The sequence below is a fragment of the Alosa sapidissima genome, chromosome 10 (assembly GCF_018492685.1).
Source record: "Alosa sapidissima isolate fAloSap1 chromosome 10, fAloSap1.pri, whole genome shotgun sequence".
Taxonomy (NCBI): Eukaryota; Metazoa; Chordata; class Actinopteri; order Clupeiformes; family Clupeidae; genus Alosa; species Alosa sapidissima.
Window position 1 is genome coordinate 15,977,522 of NC_055966.1, and position 24,251 is coordinate 16,001,772.

General features: G+C 44.1%; 2 protein-coding genes across 4 annotated transcripts in view; both read right to left on the reverse strand.

The window, feature by feature from the left end:
- Positions 1–335: 335 nt before the first annotated feature.
- Positions 336–6,382, reverse strand: LOC121720771 (endothelin-2). The gene is made up of 5 exons (XM_042107181.1): positions 6,182–6,382; positions 4,040–4,190; positions 3,287–3,403; positions 2,185–2,349; positions 336–2,028 (listed from the first exon to the last, which is right to left on the reverse strand). The coding sequence occupies exons 1-5, from the start codon at positions 6,240–6,242 to the stop codon at positions 1,938–1,940; spliced, it is 585 nt and encodes a 194-aa protein (XP_041963115.1). The 5' UTR covers positions 6,243–6,382; the 3' UTR covers positions 336–1,937.
- An 8,806-nt stretch (positions 6,383–15,188) lies between these two features.
- The window catches only part of LOC121721536 (transcription factor HIVEP3), a 79,036-nt gene continuing 69,973 nt past the window's right edge, over positions 15,189–24,251 (reverse strand). For all 3 annotated transcript variants that reach the window (XM_042108557.1, XM_042108559.1, XM_042108560.1), the window contains 4 exons: positions 22,860–23,035; positions 21,758–21,853; positions 17,362–18,032; positions 15,189–16,913 (listed from right to left, as the gene is read on the reverse strand). In XM_042108557.1, coding sequence (XP_041964491.1) covers positions 16,146–16,913; positions 17,362–18,032; positions 21,758–21,853; positions 22,860–23,035 — 1,711 coding nt within the window. In that variant the 3' untranslated portion in view covers positions 15,189–16,145. The remainder of the gene's footprint in view (positions 16,914–17,361; positions 18,033–21,757; positions 21,854–22,859; positions 23,036–24,251) is intronic.

Here is a 24,251-nt window from a genome sequence, read left to right on the forward strand (position 1 = left end):
TCTACCAATCAATCCCCTTGGATGGGACTGTCTCATGAGGGCGTTGTGTTTTGACAGTGATCCATTCTATTTATTAAAAAAGAGTAATTGGCCAGAACCATCATTAATCTTTGAGTTACTGATGACAGGATAAGGTTGTGAAGAGGCTGGTAGTGTAATACTTTCATTACAAACATGGTTTCTGGCATGGGTCTTGCCCCTGAGATTTCTTTCTGGTATGTCTGTCAAACCAGGTTTCAGATTGTTGTTACTTTCTTGGCAGCAGGATCCACAAATCAGATAAACAGAACAACAAATTAAGAAAAGTCAAAAATAAGTGTTTAGATTAATGTGCTTTATTTTAATTGAACACATCCATTACATCCATGTTAAATAAATCCGTATAATTTGTGTAACTGTGAAACATACTCTGGTTAAACAATGATTTATCTAATGAGTGTGTCGTTCAAACAAGATGGAATATAATGTTGAATAAAAAGTGATATAACATGAGTATAAACAAAATAAATAATGTATTATTACTACATAAATAAATTCTACATGTAAATAATATCTGCAGTAATGATTATTACTGAAGACTAGGATTATACAAAGTGCCACTATGGTCCCCTAAATAGAAACCAAACTACAGTATTTTGAGGAGGTTCTGGTATAATTGATAATTAATTAAATACTACAGTCTACATGACCTCTCTAGAGGGTCTACCCCTATCCTGCCTCCTCCCTGTTCCTCCAGTTCACCTAAGGACCATTAGACATGACTAACTGGAACAATAAACAAGTTCCCATCTCTATTCAACCAACGCATGATGCATTCCACCAGTTTTTGGCAAGTACCTTTTCTTTGTGACGTGTTGCCATAACAAACACATCAGAGCTATGGCAGCTGAGGAATACATGACGCAAGCGGCAAGCTGTGGGTGTTCACACTTTGAGCCATGTTTTCATTTAGTTTTAAGGCTAAACATGGAGCTAAAACACACCATGCAGATGTATGATAAAGGTATGATCAGGTGAAGGTTGTTTGGACAGAGAGTGTGAAGGTTGTTTGTACAGAGAAAACACACACACACACACACACACACACACACACAAACACACAAACACACAAACACACGTGCACACATGTAATCCTGAGCATACATTCTCACATAAATACACACACACATACTCCCACCTACCCACCCATGCACACACACACACACACACACACACACACACACACAAATGTTTGCCTTCATCATCTGCCCTCAGTGCATTTTGGAGAAAAAAACAACCTACACCAGTGCAAATTTATCTCTAGCAATTAAGTCATAATATCATAACCTTTGCACTCATTTCTAGAGCTTCCAGAGAAGAGGAGCCTGTAAAAACGATTGAGATAGTGTTATTGAGTGCAACAAAAACACTCCCTTTGGACAACATACCAGTGTCCCATCCCACTTTCTCTAAACCAGAGTGCATCACTGAGATGGTTCACCATGGCTCTAGTGGGGCTGACTTAAAACCCTATTTGGCTTTATATCATAAGAGTATCAAGCAATGTGCATATACACACACACATACACACACACACACGCACACACAGACACACACACATACACACACACATTACTGCTCCCTAAACTGCAAGTCTCTTCCACAGACTTCTGACTACGCCGTGTCGTGCACTGTGTTTGCGTACTCTGCAGTGCACTTCTGCCTCGGCGCCTGTCCTTGGGTGTGTCCCGTATCCTTACGTCTGCTGCCATCTCGTCTGCATGAGCTAGAACAGCACACGGTACTGTGGTGACTCCAAAACCATCTCCACGGCCGTCTCGGGACACCTCCTTTTGTTCTGCAGCTCAGCGGCCCCTGTTGTGGCGCCCACCGGAGAGTGTTTTGTTTTGTTTGTTCTTGAGCTCGCGTTCATCTCTCTGTGTCCCTCCAGCTGCTGTTTATGTGTAGGCAGGCTTTAGGGCCCAGGGGGCTCTCTTTCTGGGATGGGATGCCTCCTCCATCACCAGGCTACTGTCACGGATGAGCTCCCTAAAAAAACAATAATATTTAATATCAGGTCAAAAAGAATGTAAAACCATCATTTTGTAACATTAAGTGCTTTAGTTAATGTTACATTTAAGTGAAGTTCAGTTAAGTTCATTAAATGCTCCAAGCTTCATTGTGTCTAGTACTGTAGATGTTTACCTGATAAGGGTCAACGCTTCTGAGCGCGCTCCATTCAAGGGCTCTTGTGGGGCCAGTTGCTCTGGCCCAGAAGCCTGAGGAGATCTCTGGACAGTCAGCACACTTGTTTCGGCCTCCTGTTCTGATTGCCATGGTTTAACCAATACAATGGCAGGATTCTCTGAGCTAGGGAAAAAGACCATAGCATAATATTAGACAAAGAGTCAAAATAATGTTTACTTTCGTAAACATAAGTATAAGTATATATACTCTTTTGATCCCATGAGGGAAATTTGGTCTCTGCATTTAACCCAATCCGTGAATTACACACAGCACACAGTGAACAGAAGCACACACTAATCCCGGCGCAGTGAGCTGCCTGCTACAACAGCGGCGCTCGGGGAGCAGTGAGGGGTTAGGTGCCTTGCTCAAGGGCACTTCAGCCGCGGCCCACTGGTCGGGGCTCGAACCGGCAACCCTCCGGTTACAAGTCCAGAGTGCTAACCAGTGGGCCACGGCTGCCCTACATCAAACTTTTCATTTTAAACATGTCCTCTTTTGGAGCTGAACACATGTGTGCACATGTTTGAATGTCACTTTGATACACTATACTGTATGTCTGCACTGCAGTTGGGCAACAAAGGTATGGTAAATCCATTGCCCTTTCAGTATGTATGGATATAATAGGCCTCTTGTCATTGCTAATTATCTGTAACTGTCACTCCTGGGAATGATTAATCCCTGATTCGTTCTTGAATACCTCCCACTGGCTTTTATGCCCAGTGTCAGTATAGGCCAATCATAACATTTGTGTTCGCTGTCTGTGTTTGGGGAATGCCTATGTCAGCCAGCGGAGGACTCAGAGTCTGGGCGAGCGTTTCTCATTAGCCTCGGGCCATGGGATAATAACGAGAGAGAACACACACACCCTCGACACACACACAAACACACGCACATAAGTCAGGGCGAAAACGGCAAAAAGAGACCGGCAAGTGGTAAGGTTTTATGACACTTCTGAAGAACTGACGGAGGTGACCGCTGAATGACCTTGTGGCCGATACATAAATAAACACACATGCACACACACCCACACATACACACCCACAAACATACACAAACTCACCTGTAAAAGCAGAACCGGCTGCAAGTGTGATCGGCAGGGTTGGCACAAGAACAGCGTCCCACAGACCTCCGCCGCCGCCGACTCAGAGCACTGCCCAACCCATAAACTGTAGTTTTACTGCAGATTAGAGAGAGATGCACCGAGAGGGAGAAATTGAAAGAGAAAAACAGAGAGAGAAAGAGTCAGTATGCGGTAGTGTTTCCAGACCCTCTCTACAACCAGGCACACACGAACAAGAGCTCCTCTCCTGGACATTGTCCTTACACTGTGTGTTGATATGACTGAAGATATGGGCCGTTGCCAAATCATTAAGAAACAACCACACTGTGAATCATAATTACATGATAGTGGGTGCCATTAAGATTAAACCGTGCCAGGCAATTTCCAGGGATAACCCTGATTTATTTCCCTAGAATTCAAAACAGTGACCTGAATAAATGATGTCACGTGATTGGACTGACATTTTTTGGTTTGAACATATTCTGATCACACGGTGTCGTTTTTCACCAGTCTGAAAAGGCTCCAACCGAAACTATGTGAAGGCGTAGATGTAGATGAGTGCATGCCTGGATGTGTCCACGTCTGGGCTCTTTCTGTCTGTGTATGAGTGTCCATAATACTTTCTGTGAGTCTCCTTCTCTCTCTCTCTCTCTCTCTCTCTCTCTCTCTGTGTGTGTGTGTGTGTGTGTGCGTGGTTGGTTCGTGTAGGACAACTGATGTGTGTGTGTTGTTTGTGAGCGTGTGTTTTCTCACCTTGGCGTGTTCACCCAGATGATGTCCAGATGGCAGAAGTAGTGGCACTCGGAGTCCAGCTGGTTGGTGCAGGAGCAGCGTTTGTTGCGGACCCGGGGGACACCCTCAGCTCCACCGGCATCTGGCCCGCCTGAGAGCGGAAACCCAAGACCTGGAGGAGAGAGAAGAGATGCTCAGGAATACTCACTCACTCCCTCTCTCCCTCACTCACTCACTCACTCACTTACTCGTTTACTTACTTAAGGGAGCATGGGCTATTGTTGCTGCCTGTCACAGAAAATATATTTAATCTGACCTCATTAACCTGTTACATGATTTACAGTCTTACCTTGAATAATTGTCCGCATGACACACAAGGAGTCATACAGTATGAATGGCTAATAGCTAAACAGATACTATATACAATGAAGGGTAAACTTACTGCTTACATCATGATACCTGTTGTATCTAATGTACCAGTTTGGTTGGACACCAAATATGACCTGATTAACCGGAGTGTCTCATGGTCTTTATTGCACCTATCAACATGAGTAAGTTGGAGACACAAAGTGGCGAAAGGAATGTAGTCTGCAAAGTATGTGGCGTAGGTGTAGCTAATCAAGTTTTGGGTTGTGCGAAGATCTGAAAGAGTTTCTCTGACATAATACCTCTTTGGCTATTTGCTAAGTCATTGAGGATTGAGTTATCCCCATCATAAATTATGCCTTACACATAGACACTCATATTCACACTCACACACACACATACACACTCGCATACAATACTCTCATGCACTTTCCAGGGTACTGCATTCCAGAACTTTCCAGTACAAATCATCTTTGGACAATTCAGTTCTAAAGTAGTCGCCATGTTGACATTCCAGCTTTTGTATCACGATTTACTGTTCCATTCCATTTGAGCCCCTCTGAGCCGGGAGGTTATCTGCTCCCATTACTGATGATTTGACTGCGGAACAGTAGCGCAGTTCAAGCACAGAGGAGCATTTCAACAGGAATACTGAGGCACATATCTAAATGTGCAGGTGTTTTGTACCTGGTGTTGACTTATGCTGAGAGCAAAAGAGAGACTAGGTTGCTCGTGAAGCAATGTGTTCTGATGCTTTTGTTCAGAATGACAGCCACACATTTTTCATACTCATGCTATTTCAATGTGACCTGGGCAGCATATATGCCATGTCACTGTGCATATCACCCTCATGACAGATGGAGAAGGCAAATACTCCATATCTTTTCTTAGTCAACTTTGACATGTGCCCCCCCCCCCCCCTCCCACAAACACACTAAAGCTGGTAAAACACACTTTGCGTGTGAACAGTGATCTGTGAATTGATGGATTGCACACGTCAAAGAAACTTCTGCCCAGAATATTAGATTATTCCTCCAGAGATACAAACATTTCATTACAGGTAGAGATAGATAGATAGATACTTTATTGATCCCCAGGGGAAATTCAAGGTTGCTCTCAAGATGCTATAAAACTTATGAGACAGCATGTAGCAACACATCGCTGATCTGAGGCATGGAGATTTAATTATATGACAATATGGACATAACATGGATGGCACAGAATCATTTCAACCTAAATGCCTGGCTAAGGTTGGGTAGGTAGCCCAGTAACATCAACATTTATTCACAAGCTCTGGTGAAACAAGCCTACCAATTACAGTTATAACAGGCATATGACTAGCATTGAGGAACAATTACATCATGTCATCATAATGCTAGCAGACTGGTTTTACTGGCATTGTGAAATCACAAGGCATCGTGTCCAGAAGACCATGGATAAAGTGGGAAAATTTGAAAAATAACCAAGGCTGCATTGCTTTCGAGTCACAGTTCTGAGCATAATTAATTTTTAATTAAGTTTCATCATCTTCAAACAAAATGATGAGCACATCATGACTTCATGATGGGATGCAATCTGAAGCACTCCATTTTTTCCCTTTTGCAGTTCACAAATCAAATCACTACTTAAGCCTTTGACAGTAGGCTACCGCATCTTATGATCATAATTTCGAAAACAGACACACATGATGACACAACGACTCAGTAAGCAAAATACATGTAGGCAATAAAGCCTTTTTCAGTCTCTTTAGAGACATGTTAAAAACACTCGTCTCTCATCAGAGCAGAACTGACTCACCTGTCTGCAGAGTCATCCACACGGAGAGGAGGATCAGGATGGTGGTGTGTACGGATGCCATTGTCCTTATCTGAGGGCTCAGAGTTCAGGGAGAAGAAGAAATCCTCTGTGGGTGCTGAGTGTAAACGTTACGCTCGCTGGCTGAGTGCAGGGGTGAGTGAAGATTGCACAGGTGTGTTTGTGTGTGTGTGTCTAGTGAGTCTAGTGCAGTGCTGCTTTGCTCTGTGTTGTACACACACGCTTATATCCCCGCTGGGGGGGTGATGTCACAGAGGGAGGCCCCGCCCCTCCCTGCTCTCAGCACGCTATGGGTGGCTGTGAGTTATACAACTGTGGCCACCACATTCCAGGAATCTTTTGCGATTCGTCCCCCCCCCCCCCACACCCCACCCCCCACACACAGGTCACTGGGCCATGCGTACGGAGAGTGGAGTGGACAGGCAGAGAGAGTGGAAGACCTGGGCGAGGGAAGTGTTGCATGATGGGACTGTGTTGTGAGGGTGCACGTGTGGTCATGCAGAGAAAAATAACGTTCTGCTTTTAGACTCTTTACTTCATTCAGTATCTCCCTCTCTGAGGCGTCACTTACATCACTCACACATAAAAACACACAGGTACACACACTCCACATGAATAGCAAGTCACAGACACTGATTAAGAATACACACTTTCACTCACACACACACACACACACACACACACACACACACACACAAACTTTCAGACACACACACACACACACACACACACACACACACACACACACACACACACATACAAACACACACTTTCACATTACCACACACACATACACACACACACACACACACACACACAACCACACATGTACACGCACACATACATACACAATCACACACACACACACACACACACACACACACACACAACCACACATATACACGCACACATACAGTCACACACACACACACACACACACACACACACACATACTCCATCTCAGAGAGGAGGACGGCCACTAGGAAAGAAGTGATAGAAGGTTCTGGGTCTCCTGCTTTGCATGCCCTGTTGATAGGAGGGACAGTGGATTGGGAGCCCATGGAAAGAGTGACCTGCAGTGAGGGACTCTCCAGCGCTGCGCAGAACTTCCCTGCTTCTCTCCGGCCCAGGAGGTGGGGGTGTGGAAGAAGGATGTGACCACTGCGAAGCTTCCTCACCCCCATCCACACACACCCTACGGCTAAAGGGTTTGGCAGAAATCCCAGTCCCAACAAATCACAATGAGGGACATGTGAATGTTTGTGGTAGAATTAGCAAAACAACATTACTGTAAGTGGCTCTTTGATTTTTGATTTACAAGGCTTTAAATGATCAAGACCAAACCAACCATGGGGAAATGGGACTGAGAGAATGGGGGGTAAGCATGGAAGAAACCATATAAAAAAAATCCATTTACTGCAACAGCAGTGCAGAAAGGCATATATTATATATTATGCCTCAGAATCACACTATCATTCCCTCACATGCCTTTGAACTACAAGAATTGTTCGTACATTGTAGTTGTTTGCACATTTCAACATGGCACTGTCAAAGAAGTTTCCGGAAGTGACTCAGTGTGATGTTCTTGGTGCTGTCCCCTCTGAAACTGAGTCCCATTCTCTGAGGGATTGTCTGTTTCCCTGATGGCTGGTCTCCTTGCCCACGCTGACAGATAAGCAACTGACTTGTCTATGCCTAAGGGTCTGGATGGCGTGTGTGTGTGTGTGTGTGTGTGTGTGTGTGTCTGTGAGAGAGAGAGTGTGAGAGTGGTGCATGTGTCTGAGTGTACATGTGAGAGCTGTGAGTCTGTGTGTGAGTAATTGTCATGTGCTTGTGTTTGTGTGTGTGTGTTTGACTGTGTTTGCGCATTTGTGCATGTGTGTGTTTGTGTGTATGTGTGTGTGCATGTGTGTGTGTGTGTGTGTGTGTGTGTGTGTGTGTGTGTGTGTGTGTGTGTGTGTGTGTATGTGTGTGTGTGTGTGTGTGTGTGTAGGTGCATTAGTGCGCGTGTGCGCGCATGTGTGCATGCGTGTGTGTGTGTGTGCGTGTGTGTGCCTGCGTGTGTGCGTGCATGTGTGTGTGTGTGCATGCGTGTGCATGTGTATGTGTGTGTGTGTCTGTGCGCGTGTGTGTGCGTGTTTGCTCATGTGTGTATGTGTGTACTGTATGTGTGTGCAGTGTGTGTGTGTGTGTGTGTGTGTGTGTGTGCAGCACAGGGCTGTAAGTCTGCGTGCAGTTTGGAGCACAGTGCTCCTTGGCGTGGGATGCTCTGCTCAACATCCTCTGTGCCTCTCACCACGGAGAGGACTTTCCAGTGGCCGTGTGGACCTGCAGCGCTGTGTCCAGGCAGATAGACAAATCCCCATCCCCGCACTCATGCAAATGCTGCAGCACGCTAATCTGACCGCACACACAGATTAGCCCGATGCTATCGCTGGTGTCATAAACCAGTCGGAGCTTTGGTAGAGCCTTCGAGCCGAAGTACACCAGTGGAAGGAAATATAGCCGATAGGGAAAAGTGACAAATTAATAACATGGAAAGCCCATGCAAATACCATTGTTGGCTAAAAGCTACCATAAGTAATGAACACAGATTGAAGCTATTATATAGTTATGCGTGTGAGTGCGCATGCAATTTGGTGTCATGGCACGTGGCAAGGCATCAACTTGAAGGAGCGTGTCTTGAAGTAAGCAGGGTTTTTTCAGCTATTGAGTGTTGCCTCTGCTTGTTCTTATTAGGATTGTTTTGCAAATTCAATAGCTTCAGGCTTTCGTTTTAGCATGTCTTTATCCTCTTTACCAAGACATGCTCTAAAAAAAAAGCCACAGAAAGACATTCATTTTTGAGAGAACCATGCAAAACATCTTCTCAGCAAGCGTCCCTCAAGAAACAGAATTTAAATGCTGCATGAAGTGTACGAGCATGTAATGGAGTTTAGAAAGTATTGGGGGTATTGGGCAGATACATTTGTTCACACAGACAGACCAAATGTAACCACAGATTTGTAGTTAATGGTCTATTATTCATCTAATTCTTCGGTTTATAATTGTTTAAGCAATAGTTTCATACAATGAAGCGATATGGATGATGAATGGAATCACAAACTAATCATGACTTGCAGGTTACAGTTAGATTTGTAAGAATAGACAATCATTGATGAGTATCAAAGCAACCACATGTTTAGAACTTTCAGATGCTCTCCCAAAGGAGTCATAATTGTAGCCAGCATACCATAAAAAATCTGCATGCAGACACGTATCATTGAACATTAAGGCTCTCCTAAAGTCTTATGCAAGGTCTCATAGCAATCACATGAGATCATATGCATTATTTAGGGAATCAGATATTGGGCTGAACTTCTACTGGAGTATGCGGAAGATTATTCACTCTGAGCAGCACCCCCCAGTGTCTTTTAAATTGGCAAAGGAATGTGTGACAAGGCAAAGGAAGCTGGAACAATGGAGAAAGAGAGAGAGAGAGAGAGAGAGAGAGAGAGAGAGAAGGAGAGAGAGAAAGAGAGAGAGGAGAGAGAGAGAGAGAGAGAGAGAGAGAGAGAGAAGAGAGAGAGAGAGAGAGAGAGAGAGAGAGAGAGAGAAAGAGGAGAGAGAGAGAGAGAAAGAGAGAGAGAGAGAAAGAGAGAGAGAGAGAGAGAAAGAGAGAAAGAGAGAGAGAGAGAGAGAGAGAGAGAGAGAGAGAGAGAGAGAGAGAGAGAGAGAGAGAGAGTTTAGGCTTGCTTTCTATGTCTTTCCCAGAAAATTGAATAATAGTCTGGAGTTGTCTGTTGAACAGTCAATGAATACTGATGGCTGGGAGAGGTGGCATTCTTATGAGTAGTAATTTATGCACTAATCATAAATATGAACTGTTATAGAGCATGAAAAAGAGGTATTGGCATGATTTTGCACAAAAAATCCTGTCAACTATCAACTCATTTCCCCCAGTCACTCATGCACACACACACACACACACACACACACACACACACACACACACACACACACACACACACACACACACACACACACCACATAAAGACTGTGTACTTTATAGTGTCTGGGATGTGGAAAAGGGAGGCCCACAGTAAGCCCTGTTAAGCGCTCCCTCCTCTCCTCCCTGTGCTGTATGGAGTGGTCAATCTCTCTATTACACTTTCTTCATCTTTAATCAGCCCCTCCTCTCCTCCCTGTGCTGTATGGAGTGGTGGTCAATCTCTCTTTTACAAACACTTTCTTCATCTTTAATCAGCCACTCTGCTGCCTCCCTGCTTGCCTCTGCAGTTTCGGTGCTACTGCAAGCTTTCCCTTCAGCCGTCCGAAGGCTAATTATTTTCTGTCCTCCCTCGCAGTCACAGAGAGACGAGCTTTTAAAAATAGACTGCACCCCAATGAGTCAGGACATACGGCTCTGTGCCAGAGTAGGAGGCCTTCTCTTCACACCTATGTCTGCATTTTTTATCTCTCAGAGAGAATGGGAAAGAGAGAGAGAGGGGGGGAGAGAGAAATAAGATATTCATGCTAAGATAATACGTAGTAGGTAACATGAAAAGACTATGTAAATGAATTTTCTGTGAAGAACAGCTTAGTGAAGAAATACATTTAACTTTACTTATCTTTAATGGGTTGTTTTGATTGTGTAATGTCTCTTGTAAAAGAGACCATTAAAAAGAATATGATTATTGTCTTGTGTGTGTTATATATAACTAAGAATATAACATTTCTATTACCCTCTGTGACAGCAAGGGCCAGTTAATGTTTAAAGAAAAGCTGAGTTTTGTCCTGAGTTTAGGTCATAAACTGGTGAAGGGAACTTAAAGAGAATGTTAATGTTGATTGTGTTGATGCAAATAAGTTATTTTTCTTAATAAAAACATGGATCTACAACAAAAACACCTGCATGTTTTTTTATTTAAAGGAAAGAAAAATCTTGGAGCAACAACACGTCTGACTTGGTCTTGGTCGTCTGACACCTACACCTGGATTTTGTAATAATTTGAATATGTGTACACAAATGTTATATAACAGAGTGCTATTATATTACCATGTTTAAGTTCCTCAGCTGGTTTCAGATTTGACGCTCTCTGTGGAGCAGACGTCCGGAAGTTCTGATAGCGAGAACGGCGGTCTTGATAAGTTTTCTCCTGGAACACGCGGAAACTATAAAACTTGTCCCGAGCAAGCTCTCCATTCCTCCCACACAAGCAGAGGCTGACCAGTCAGGGGGCGGAGAGGGGGGCCGAGAGTGGAGGAGGACTGGCCTCAAGATAAGGGATAAAGGGAACAAGATTAAATGATTCTGAACAGTGGATCATCTTAGATCGCAATTTAAAACCCTATGAAGGAAACACAAATGTGAGCTTATATACGGTAGTTCTGTATGGCATCACTAAAACTAGAAAGCATACTTCTACATCATTAGCAATCCCATGACCAGTATATTCACACCTTAGCAGAACAATGTTGATCAATGTTGCTGGGCAACCACATAACCAGTTCCATTTATTCTGATTAGATAATCATGACGATATGCCTAATGGTGATTAAAGTTCTCCAGAAAAGAAACTGTTGCCCAATATCAATATTGTTGTGCCAGAACCACAATAATGACAAACACTTCCCAGTAACATCGCTCAAAACTACGCCCCAGATTTCGTCAGCTTTAATCTATTGACTTTGACTTAACCCATTTCATTTATGTATTTATAAGCCTCGAAAACTGTAACTGGGGAATATCCCAAAACTCTTTCAGTAAATATTGAAACAATAGAGTGTTTCAATGAAATGTGTGCAGTGTCAAATGTTTTGAGTAAATTGTCACATGACCAGAGCTGTTTACTTCCTGGTTGCACCTTGAGAAGAGGATGACGGCCTCACAGCTCCCAAATAAAATGTTTTTAAAGTATGTTAAAATAAACATAGGACAAATATTTTTTGTACACATGGTCTTTAAGGTGTCTAGTTATGATATATACATTTATAATTATTCAAATGGCTTTGGTGTGTTTGCAGAATGAGTAAACATGTTAACGGTCACAATAGTGACCGGTGGGATAGAATGTTGTATCTAGATGCACACATACTTCTACATCTACAAACACACACACATACTTCTACACCTACAAACACACACACATACACATACTCATACATACGCACATACAGAGACATACACACACACATACACACACTCACACACAGATACACACACACATACATACTCACACACATATACACACAGATATACACACTCACATACACAGAGACATACACTCACACAAATACACATTCACACACACAGACACACACACTCACAGACATACACACACACACACACATATTCACACACACACACACACACACACACACACACACACACACACACACACACACACATATTCTCGCACACACACACACACACACACACACACACACACACACACACACACACACACACACACATACAGTACACATATTCACACACACAGACATACACACACACTCACATACACACTCACACACACACACAAATATACACACTCACACACACAGATACACACACACACATACACACAGACATACACACTCACACATTCACACACACACACACACACACACAAACACAAATACACACATACACACACACACACACACAGATATACACACTCACACACACAGATACACACTCACACACACGCACAAATACACACACACACACAGATATACACTCACACACAGATATACACACTCAGACACACACACAGACATACACACTCACACACACAGATACACACTCACACACACACACACACAGATATACACTCACACACAGATATACACACAGACACACACACAGACATACACACTCACACACACACAGACACAAACACTCAAGGGGACTTCACATTGCACACGACATGCACTTTGCCTGCTGCTCTCACACACCCACCTGCAGATACACACACACACACACACACATATATATATATATATATATATATATATATATATATGTGTGTGTGTGTGAGTGTGTATGTCTGTGTATGTGCACGTATATACGCACACACACACGCACGCACAGACATACACATTCAGGGTTATATTTTAACGAGCCGAAGCTCCTGGTAAATAAACAATGTTTACATATTTTTCATTTTTATTATTGCCATTGGTGTCAGTGTTCATATCAGTTTGAAAAGTCCTGTCAGAATACCTTTATTTTAACAACAAAGCAATTTGAGCAACCTTTAATTGAGTATACGCATATTATCCCACCCATCAGAATTGTGACCGGTAATAAAACTCACCTTTTCATCTACTTTTCTACATTTAAAAAAAAAAAAAATTATTGATTACTTCAAAGGGTTGCTAATAACACATGATCTGCATATTTGCATGTCTGGGAAAGATTTGGGCTTAAATGGGTTAAGCCAACTCAGCTCAGACCACAAGTGGACCTGACTGTGGTCACTCCAGTGTCATCTGGCTGTCCAAAGCCTTGCTGATAACACCCCACACATTGCAATAAATCAGCGTCGATGCAACAGACAGGCAATTGCCCCAGCCGAGACAAGTTTATCTCCCAACAAGCTAGTTCTGAGCAAAGCTTAAGCATGCTGATAGCTGGAGTGAGACACACAGCAGCCTGTCAGAGACGGTGCTGAAGGAGAGACACATTCCCCTATGTGCTGATGGACAGAGACACATTCCCCTATGTGCTGAAGGAGAGAGACACATGCCCCTATGTGTTGAAGGAGAGACACATGCCCCTATGTGTTGAAGGAGAGAGACACATTCCCCTATGTGCTGAAGGAGAGACACATTCCCCTATGTGCTGAAGGAGAGAGACACATTCCCCTATGTGCTGAAGGAGAGACACATTCCCCTATGTGCTGAAGGAGAGAGACACATTCCCCTATGTGCTGAAGGAGAGACACATTCCCCTGTGTTGAAAGAGAGACACATTCCCCAATGTGCTGAAGGAGAGACACATGCCCCTATGTGTTGAAGGAGAGACATGCCCCTATGTGTTGAAGGAGAGACACATTCCCCTATGTGCTGAAGGAGAGACACATTCCCCTATGTGCTGAAGGAGAGACACATTCCCCTATGTGCTGAAGGAGAGAGACACATTCCCCTATGTGCTGAAGGAGAGACACATTCCCCTATGTGTTAAAGGAGAGACACATGCCCCTATGTGCTGAAGGAGAGACACATTCCCCTGTGTTGAAAGAGAGACACATTCCCCAATGTGCTGAAGGAAAGACACATGCCCCTATGTGTTGAAGGAGAGACACATGCCCCTATGTGTTGAAGGAGAGACACATGCCCCTATGTGTTAAAGGAGAGACACATGCCCCTATGTGGGAACCACAGAAAAGACAGCGGGAGAAGTACACAAATGAATACACATGTAAGGGCACACAGTCAGAGTGAGCACAGAGAGTGCACAGAGTGAGCACAGAGAGTGCACAGAGTGTGCACAGAGAGTGCACAGAGTGAGCTCCATTCAAAAACTAAAGCTGTGGTATCACAGAATAATTGTTTATGCAGAGCTGTACCAAGGGGAGATGTTTGTTATTGCTGACTGAGCTTACAGTGTGGTGCATCAAGTAAACCTGTGCTCCTATAAATAACATCAGATAATATTTACTATCTACATTTATGGACGGTTTTTGAGTTATGAGTTTGTAAGTTTTTATTGTAAAATTGTACAATAAAAACTTGTTTTATTGTAAGTTTTACAATAATGTGTCATGTATGTACTGCCAAATTTCAGGAGGACTATAGCCACAGAAACAGCATTCAGCTGTCAGCAAAAACTCAGTGATACAGATCAGGTTCTAGCACCCTCTAGTGGGCAAGAAACAGACAGAGCTAAGCATAGTACAAGATAAAGGAGAGGTGTTAAGTTATGAAAAGAAACAATTGTCAAAACACATGGTGTACTGTAATGGGCGATCAAAGAGTAATAAAGGCAGCCTTGGAGATTCAGCAAAGTCTGGTGCATGTTTATTGGTTCAAGAAAGTAGAAAGTTACTCGTGTCAAACCTGCAGGGAATTTTAACCATCCGACCTGATGCTACCAATAAGTCCCTCTCGTATCCTCTGTCTTCATAATTCAGTTTCAAGTCATAAAACAACAAAGTCAAAAAAGCAAATATAAGACCAATACAAAACCTTTGGAAAAATAACAAAAATGGTTTGAAACAAAATGTAACAAAATAACATTTCATATTTTAAAATTACAATAAATATGGACCATATACTTCCTATCTGTACACACATATGATCTAATCATCTGTTTTTCTATTAAAAATATGACTTCAGTGCATTTGCTTGGCAAAGCTTTCTTTTACATCCCACTCTTTCTGCACCATCTGGGTAACGTTTTTTGCTGACCCTGACTTCAAAAATAAAAAAAATAAAAAAAACAAAAACAAAAATTACAAATCATAAAACTACCCCTTCCCCGACATCAACTCCAATGAAACACAAGATTATACCATATTTATATGTGTAAAATTCACAGCCTTTTATTCCTTATCTACACTTCAAGCAAAAAGACCCAGACAGAAAGGCACAAATAACTATATATAGAGTAATACTGGACACTGGACAAATTGGAATTATTGGTGATTAAAGTACTTATCTCATTTACAAATTTATTTGTCATCATTTTACATGTACATATTCAAATATATATTAAGATTGCAATGTCAACAAAGATACAGGAGGGAGAGATTGGATAGGTTTACATAAGTATTATCATCTCAAAGAAAAGAAAGTGCATTTTATTACAATCCTGAATATTGCAAGAACAAACATTTAAGTTAACAATAGTACTGAAATTGTTTATAAAAAAAACAAAACCATTACAAAAAAGAGAGAGAAGAGCAGTAAGGTAAGCCAGATAGAGCGTGAAAGAGCAAGCAGAGATATGAAACGCAGGCTAAGTGTCTGCCTGGCTGCAGCCCCTCCTTCTGCTTGCACTGGTGAAGTCCCCTCCCTCTTCCTCTCTCTCAGCCAATGAGGAGCCTCGCCTTGACGGAGGCTCCTCCCTATCAGGCAGCTGTCTAGTCCTCTGATTGGAGGAGAAAGAGGACACCCTCAGGTCAGAGAGTCTGTGGGTGATCTGCTCCGGGGCGTCCGTTCGCTCAGTAACTAACGAGTGTGTGCCTGTAGGGGACGTGTGTGTGTGTAAGCTGCCATGCTGTTTGCGTTCCGTCGTGTCCGGCTTCTGCTTGCCAGGCTGTAAACTGGCCACGGTTGGGAGTGTGGAGCTGACACCTGGAAAGCCTGGCCCCGGCTGGCGGCTGCCCTCGTGCGAGGTGTGGGATTTGTAGTCTTTTGGAGTCCGGGCGTCGCTGGTCCCCGGCGACGTGACGTAGAACAACGCGATGTCCTCTTTAGGAGACGTGGGCGAGGAGACGGTGGACGACGGATTCCTCTCCAGTTTGGCTCGAGGCCGCGCCTGCACCATCTGGATGCCCCCGATGGGGATCATGTGGTAGGGCATGCGTGCCTGGTCCTGCGAGTGGAGCGGGAGGTGGCTGAACATGTGGTTCACCATCCTGGGGGCGCCAGCGGGCACGGGCTCGGACCCGAACACAGAGCCGAACCCGGACCCGAAAGTGGAGCCGGAGGGGAGGCGGAGAGCAGGAGGGAACAGAGAAGCCTCGGGGATGGTCAGCCCATCGCGTGGGGTTCCAGGTCTCTCCTGCAGGGGGAGACAAAGAGCTTAGAATGAGCATCCCTTATACACAGAATTTACACAGAATCTGTCTTTGTTGGGTTTAGTGGTTGCAGTGGTGGTGAAGCTCATTGGAATTCATGATATAGCAAACAAATACTGATAACATCATACATATCTAGCAGTCAGTAAATATAGACGCTGTAGATATGTTCACACACTCTAAATAAGCATCTAAATACATATCAGTAAATATTAGTGTTTGCCAGTTGATTTCTGAGTTGGCTTTGCAGTGGTAGCAGTATATATATGACTGTATGGGTCCAGGATGGTATGGGACAAGGGTTTGGCAGGGTGGTTGGTTATGTATGAATTTCCACTTTGGATATTCAGGTATGCTTTGTCCAAGTTTGCTTGAAACTTTTGCAACGAATCAGTACTTTCTGCAGAACATGATGACGAAAGTGTGTCTCACCTGTCGAGGCTCGGAGCGTGTGGTGTGTGTGCAGGTGGAGTCCCAGGGGAGGTGTGCGGGGGAGCTGTGGTGCCTGTAGTGCTGCGCCCGCAGCGGGGAGGGGGTGAGCATGGCCCTGGAGCTGCGGTAGTGTCCTGGGGACAGGGGCCGCATCGGGGACAGGGGCCGCAGGGGGGACAGGGGCCTGATGGGGGAGGGCGAGGGCCCACGCTCCGGGGACGGCGAGAGGTGACGGCTGGGCGAGGACAGCTCCAGGCGCGGCGAGAGGCTGCGGAACGCAGAGCCGGAGGCGCCCTCTCGGGCCGGGGAGAAGGCCCGCGGGGAGGCCTCCCAGCGCCGCCGCGAGAACATCGCCCTCTTGCTGCCGGGGGAGGCAGCGCGTGTGCCAGGCCATGGCCTCCGCGGGGAAGGGTAGTCGTGGCTGCTGCCACTGGAGTGGGGAAAGGAGGGGTGCTCTGGGAGGTCCAGCTGCAGACTCTGGCCGCTGTCAGACTGGCCTCCGGTGGACGGACGGGTGTCGGTGGAGCAGGAGGACGGCGGGTCGTCGTGGGAGGAGCAGTCGTCGTCCTCATCCTCCTCCTCGTTATCGTCGCCCTCCTCGGAATCCTCAATGTCGGAGAACTGGTGCTCCTCGGGATCCTCGGATCCGAATGCTGGCTCTTCACTGCCCCCTGGTGGACGAAAGTCACATTCTTTTAGCATGAGATGTTTGGAAGATTTGATCTCAGACATATCATAACTGTTTTCAAAACATATGTATGTTCCCTGAATCTAAGAACAGACATGAGAAAAATATGTGTAGAACATGCCCAGACAGGCTGCTCTCTTGCATGGAGTAGAAGGGGAGGTCAAAGAAATACATGCAGCCTGTCTGAAGGCCATTCATAAGCTTCTGATGCCAGGAGTACACAGAAAAAAAGAAAAGCTAGAGTAGGAGAAAGGGAACATTTCATTTCAATGGAAGTCGTGCAGCTCTCCATTCAGGTGCTATATTTGCAGCCTTTTAAATGGAGGACGCATGAATGAAGCCTTGCAACTCCCCCGCACTGCACAAAATCTGTGTGCGCATGAGAGAGAAACAGAGAAAGGGAGAGGGAGAGAGAGAGAGAGAGGAAATGAGAGAGAGAGAGAGAGGGAAGCAGGCAGACACCCAGAGAAACAGAGAGAAAACTTCCAAGACTACCTCATTTCCTTAGTCTAGGTAAGTAACATATTTGTCATTGAATGTTTTTTTTATTTATTATGACCGCCGCGCAGCGAAGCGGCGGTCATATAGGTTTAGTCAGTTTTTTTTTTTTTTTTTCTTTTTCGCATGTCCAAATTTTTTTTTTTTTTTTTCTTTTTCGCATGTCCAAACAAAGTTTTTCGTTTTGATCTGTGGCCCCCCCGCTGGACTGGACCCCCTAAAAGGAGGGTAGGGCAGACACAGTTTTCTGTGAATATCTCGAGAACCGTAGGGTTTAGGAGGACCATTTTTTTTGTATGTTGATCTCAAGGGGCCATGTCAACCCATTCCATAACCACTCATTTCATGTATAGCGCCACCTAGTTAAACACAAAATGAGGCGTTGTAATCGCAGGTATCTGTGACCTAACATAGTCAAAACTGCACGAAATTGGAAGTGTAGGATCATTATGACACCCTCTGAATGCACGCCAAGTTTCGTGGAATTCCGTTCATGGGGGGCCACACAATAAATTAATTTATGTTACTATACACCAACTGGCCTGTAGGTGGCCGGAGACAGTTTTCTGTGAATATCTCGAGAACCGTAGGGCCTGGGAGGACCACCTTTTTTTTGTATGTAGGTCTTAAGGGGGCATGTCAACCCATCCCATTACCACTTATTTCATGTATAGCGCCACCTAGTTAAAAATTAAAAAACAAAAAATTAGGTGTTTTCATCACAATATCTCTGGCTGACATGGTCAAAACTGCACGAAATTGAAAGTGTAGGATCATTATGACACCTTCCGAATGCATGCCAAGTTTTGTGAACTTTCGTTCATGGGGGGCCTTACAATAAAATAATTTATGTGTACATTTAGTGACCATACACCAACAAGGATTCCCAGGACACTGAAAGACCGGGGTACACGAAACTTGGTGGGCATGTATCCCCACATGGATAGCATGGAACCGTCATTTTTCGTTTTGATCTGTAGCCCCCCAGCTGGATTGGACCCCCCGAAAGGAGGGTAGGGCAGACACAGTTTTCTATGAATATCTTGAGAACCGTAGGGCCTAGGATGACCAATTTTTTCCGTATGTTTGCCTCCAGGGGTCATGTTAACCCATTCCATGTGCACACATGTGCATAAACAGATACACACGCACACACATACATTCACAGTAATCATACGTATGACACATACTCACACAGTAGACATATGTACACATGCATGCATATGCACAAACACACATACGCAGACAAACACACAAGCACGCACACACGCACGCACACACACAGACACACACACAGACACACACACACACCCACACACATAAACATAAACGTGTGCACGCACACATGCACACAATGCAAGAATTTCTCAGAATTATGAACAGGCAAGATGGGGGTGGGGTTGTATAAAATTAATTTTACATGTGAAATCTATGAACTAATCATGTTTTGGTACTTGTTGTCTGGCAGATACCAGTGATAATTGAGTGTGGATAATGCAATTTAGTGAGACAGTTAGAATCATATAGGCCTTTCAGCGTGATTTATTTTTGTGGAAAAAATGTGCTGGACTGGGCGGCGGTCATATTTTGTACCGCTCTGCGGTACATCTAGTTAATAACCCACATCAGTTTCCTTTCTAACCCAGTGAAGAGAGGCAGATCTTGGGGGGGGGAGAGAGAGAGAGAGAGAGAGAGAGAGAGAGAGAGAGAGAGAGAGGGAAAAAACATCCTAGTCTCAACTAGGTTAGTCTCACATTTGTTTTTTAATTATTATTATACATTTTTTTCAATTTGCTTTGACAACACAAGCACTCTTGTCATGTCAATAAAGCTTATTTGAATTTGAGTTTGAGAGAGAGAGACAGAGGGAGAAAGAGAGAGAGAGAGAGAGAGAAAGTGAGAGGGATAGAGAGAGGCAGAGGGAAAGACAGTAAGAGAGAGAGAAAGAGAGAGAGAGAGAGGCAGAGAGGAAAGTGAGGCAGCATCTTTTCTCAATCTCTATTTTTACAGCACGCAGTGAGACAGGCAGGCAGGCAGACCAGGCCCATGTTCCCACTATATTCAAGGCCTTTTTCATAGTCCCTCACAAAGCAATGTGTGTGTGTGTGTGTGTCTGTGTGTAACAGGAAGTGCCGGTGAAAGACTCTGTGACCCTGAGACCTAATAAGTGGAACATATTTCAGTGCACAGCTCACCTAGCTCTATCAATCTTGCCAGCTATCACAACAGCAATCATTTCTGCAGCTCTACAACCAGGGTGACTGGATTACGTGCAGGTGAGTCGCTGATTGCCTATTCATTGAGCTCCATTCGCATTCTCTGTGTTTGACAGCTATTGGGAGAGATTACATATGTTGACATACTACTGTAGGAGGGTTTGGGGGTTCTTATAGTCGGCCTTAGCAGCATACAGAGAGGATGACAAAGCTGTATGATCACTGACAGCCGATGTGTGTATGACTGAGTGAGGCAGAGATGACTTAAGGTGTCTGTGCCATAAGGGCCAACAACTGTCTGAGGAAGCCACTGAGACCATGGAGGAGTTCTAGCCTGACAGTACAGTAAGGAGTGACAGTGAGTGCACGCATGGATACACACACACATACACACACACACACACACACACACTTTACTTCTTTATTTGTGTCCACAATTCAGAATAATTATTACATAAGAACACAAATTTGAAAGGTGCAATAAAAAAAATCAGTCAACTACCAACTCCTTACTTGCAGCCACTCACACACACACACACACACACACACACACACACACACACACGAGAAAAGTAGCAGGGAGCTGGTGGTGGTAGTGGTGTTGGGACATGCGCTTTACCTCAGCACTTCATCAAAATTAAGCATCTCCCACTCTACTTTGTTTCTATGACAACAATATCTCGACAACTTATCATCACCACCTTGATGTGTGATAGTCCTATTGTCATAGTTACAGTTATCTTCATAGTTATCTTTCCTGGTGTGAACTGCCCTTAACTAAAGCTAATTTAACTTGCCAAAAGCTATTTGCTCATTTATTAGCATGAGCGAGCTCCAGTGGGGCAGCCCAATGCTCCCCACACGACTCACGACAGCTTTAGTTCACACGTGAGACACTTTGCTCATTGCCGTGAATGCACTGCACGATCGGGACGTAGCGGTCGCTCTAGCCAGACAGGTGCTGCAGGGCGCTACAGGTGTCAGAGCGTCTTACCTGCTTCATCAGGATCGTCCAGCGAGGACCCAGATATGCCCATTTCCAGACATTTTTTGCTGTGAGCCTTGGACTTCATATGCTTGGTGAGGTTCCCTTGGAAACATGAAGGAAAAGAGCTTCACATTAGACTGACTAATAATATAATGGACAGCAGTGAGTATGATGCCTGAGGCTTTAGAGGCTTTGTGTTGAAAGGGGCAGTTTAAATATCATTAAAGGTGCAGTGTGCAGGATTTAGAGGCATTTAGTATTTAGGTTCTGGAATTACAAGCTGAATACTTTTCCAAGGCATGTAGGACGACCTATAATACCCTACCCTGGAAATCCAGAGTTCTCGCTAGAGCACAATGGAATTGTCTCTGCGAGACACTCTGGCAAAGAGCAATGATGCACGTTACTTTTACCCCAACATTCCGGGGAACCAGCTAAATTGATGAAGACAGCGCTGCAACGTTGGAGGACAGTACACATTGGTCGTAGAGTTATCCGATTGCGTCGAAGTTCGAAATCATTCAGAGTAAACATGGTCTAGTGTTATCCAATCGCGTGCAGTGAGATTTTTAAATGCATGCTTGTTGCCGCCCCTCGAATTGGGCCATTACATTATTCTTTGCCAGACCCTTAATCTTTCTAGATTATCAGGGTCTGGATTTTCCAGGCTAATGATACCCATCAAGAGCAATACAAATCTCTAGAGTCAGTGTTTGGGTTTGTGCCTTCTGGTGATGCAACATGGCAGACCTAAAAGAGCACCTAGTCCCACTGTAGATGCAAATGGATCATTGTAATAAACAGTTTTTTGTAATTCTAGATAATTATACATTAATGAAATAACTATTATAATTATTTTTTATTATTTATGCTGGCAGATCTGACTAAATTCCCCACACTGTAACTTTAAACTATTAATTCTTAGATTCATGGATTGCGTATATCAACTGACACATTACATTTTATATATTCAAGTCTGTTGTGTATTACCATTATGTAATCCATTACTTCATATGGGTAAACCATTAAAATAATAGACTACTGTAGGTGACACTGTGACATACTGAGTTTTGAGACACTCGTGGCCTGCAGGACCTAGTGGTCTAACCTTTGGTTTTGAAGGCGAAGTTGCAGTGCTTGCAGACGTAGGGCCGGACGTCGGTGTGAGTGCGGATGTGCTTCTTCAGCATGCTTGGCTTCTTGCAGCGAATGCCACACTCGCCACACACGTACTTCCCCCTGCCCCTCCCTCGCACGTACACATACTCCTCATTGGACTTGTACCTGAAGGTGAGAGAGAGACAGAGATGGATGGATGAATGAATGGATGGGTGTATAAAAACCAGGCCTGTCCACCCGTCCCCGATGTCAACCGCTCCGTACGCACCAGAGAGGCCATCCTCCGTCCTCAGTCAGGACGGTCATGCCAACAATAACAATGGCAAAATGGGAGGGAAAGACCAGACTCCAGCCAAGGACCCGAAATAGCTCTTGCTCAAAAACACTCCGCAGTCCACATTTGTCTCTCATAAACATCGTGTTTATGGCTTGTTTTTTTGGATATTTACCATGTGTTTCTATTTAATTGGTTTCTTTTTGCCAACATTCTGACGAGTTGCCATGGCTGCTCCTTTTCAAGAGCCCTCAAATGACCTCAGCAGTATTTTTTATCACAGAGTTGATCTCTTTTTCAGGCCTGCATTGATATTTTGGTGTAATTCTAAAACCTGAAGACTTGCAGAGTGAGAGAGCAGGAAAGAGAGATTGTTATTTTTATACTGTGATAGAGTGTACACCTATGTCACACATAGACACCTAGTTTTATTTCTGTGTCTTATTCCATGTCCCCTCCATACTTTGTATGACTGCTTTGGCAACACGAATGTCTTATTTGTCATGCCAATAAAGCATTTTTGAATTGAATTTAGAGAGGGAGAGATAAATAGACAGATGTCTATCAGCAAAAGAAAAAGGGATTTTGGTTACATTAGCTTCATGCCATATAATCATGACCATGCCTTTTTAGGAAAGGGAAGGTGTGAATTTGCCTTTTCTTGCCTCTTTTTTTCCTAACTAACTAAACACTAACAAAAAATGTGTCAGAGATTTCTCTCTTTCTTCCTTTAACGGAATCAGGACACAAACACACAAACCATAAATGCAACACAAGCAAAGCTATTGATATTTAGAGAGAGAGACTACACACATACAACAATCAGACACTAAAAATAAAGCCAGCACTGAGCATGAATGAGCTATAGAGTAAGAGGGTGTGTTCAGCAGTGAAGACATCTATATACTGCATGTCTGTGTGACCATGAGTTTGTGTCTATGAATGCATGTCTGTCTGTGCTTGTCTATTTAAGAGACTCTGTGAGGGGTACATTGGATGCCTCCTTCATTGTGTTGGGGAAACTGGGGAGATACAAAATAAACATCTTGCTTCATTCAGCAAAAACATGCTGGAGGCAGCGTGTCTTTCTATTATTGTCCGCTGCTG

What these genes read in the sequence shown, in the direction of transcription:
- LOC121720771 (XM_042107181.1), bottom strand. Translation starts at nt 6,242, where the DNA reads ATGGCATCCGTACACACCACCATCCTGATCCTCCTCTCCGTGTGGATG. An exon ending in AGCCGGTTCTGCTTTTACAG is followed by an intron (nt 2,350 to 3,286) that starts GTGAGTTTGTGT and finishes CTTTTTCCCTAG; the next exon opens with CTCAGAGAATCCTGCCATTG. An exon ending in GAAGCGTTGACCCTTATCAG is followed by an intron (nt 2,029 to 2,184) that starts GTAAACATCTAC and finishes TTGTTTTTTTAG; the next exon opens with GGAGCTCATCCGTGACAGTA.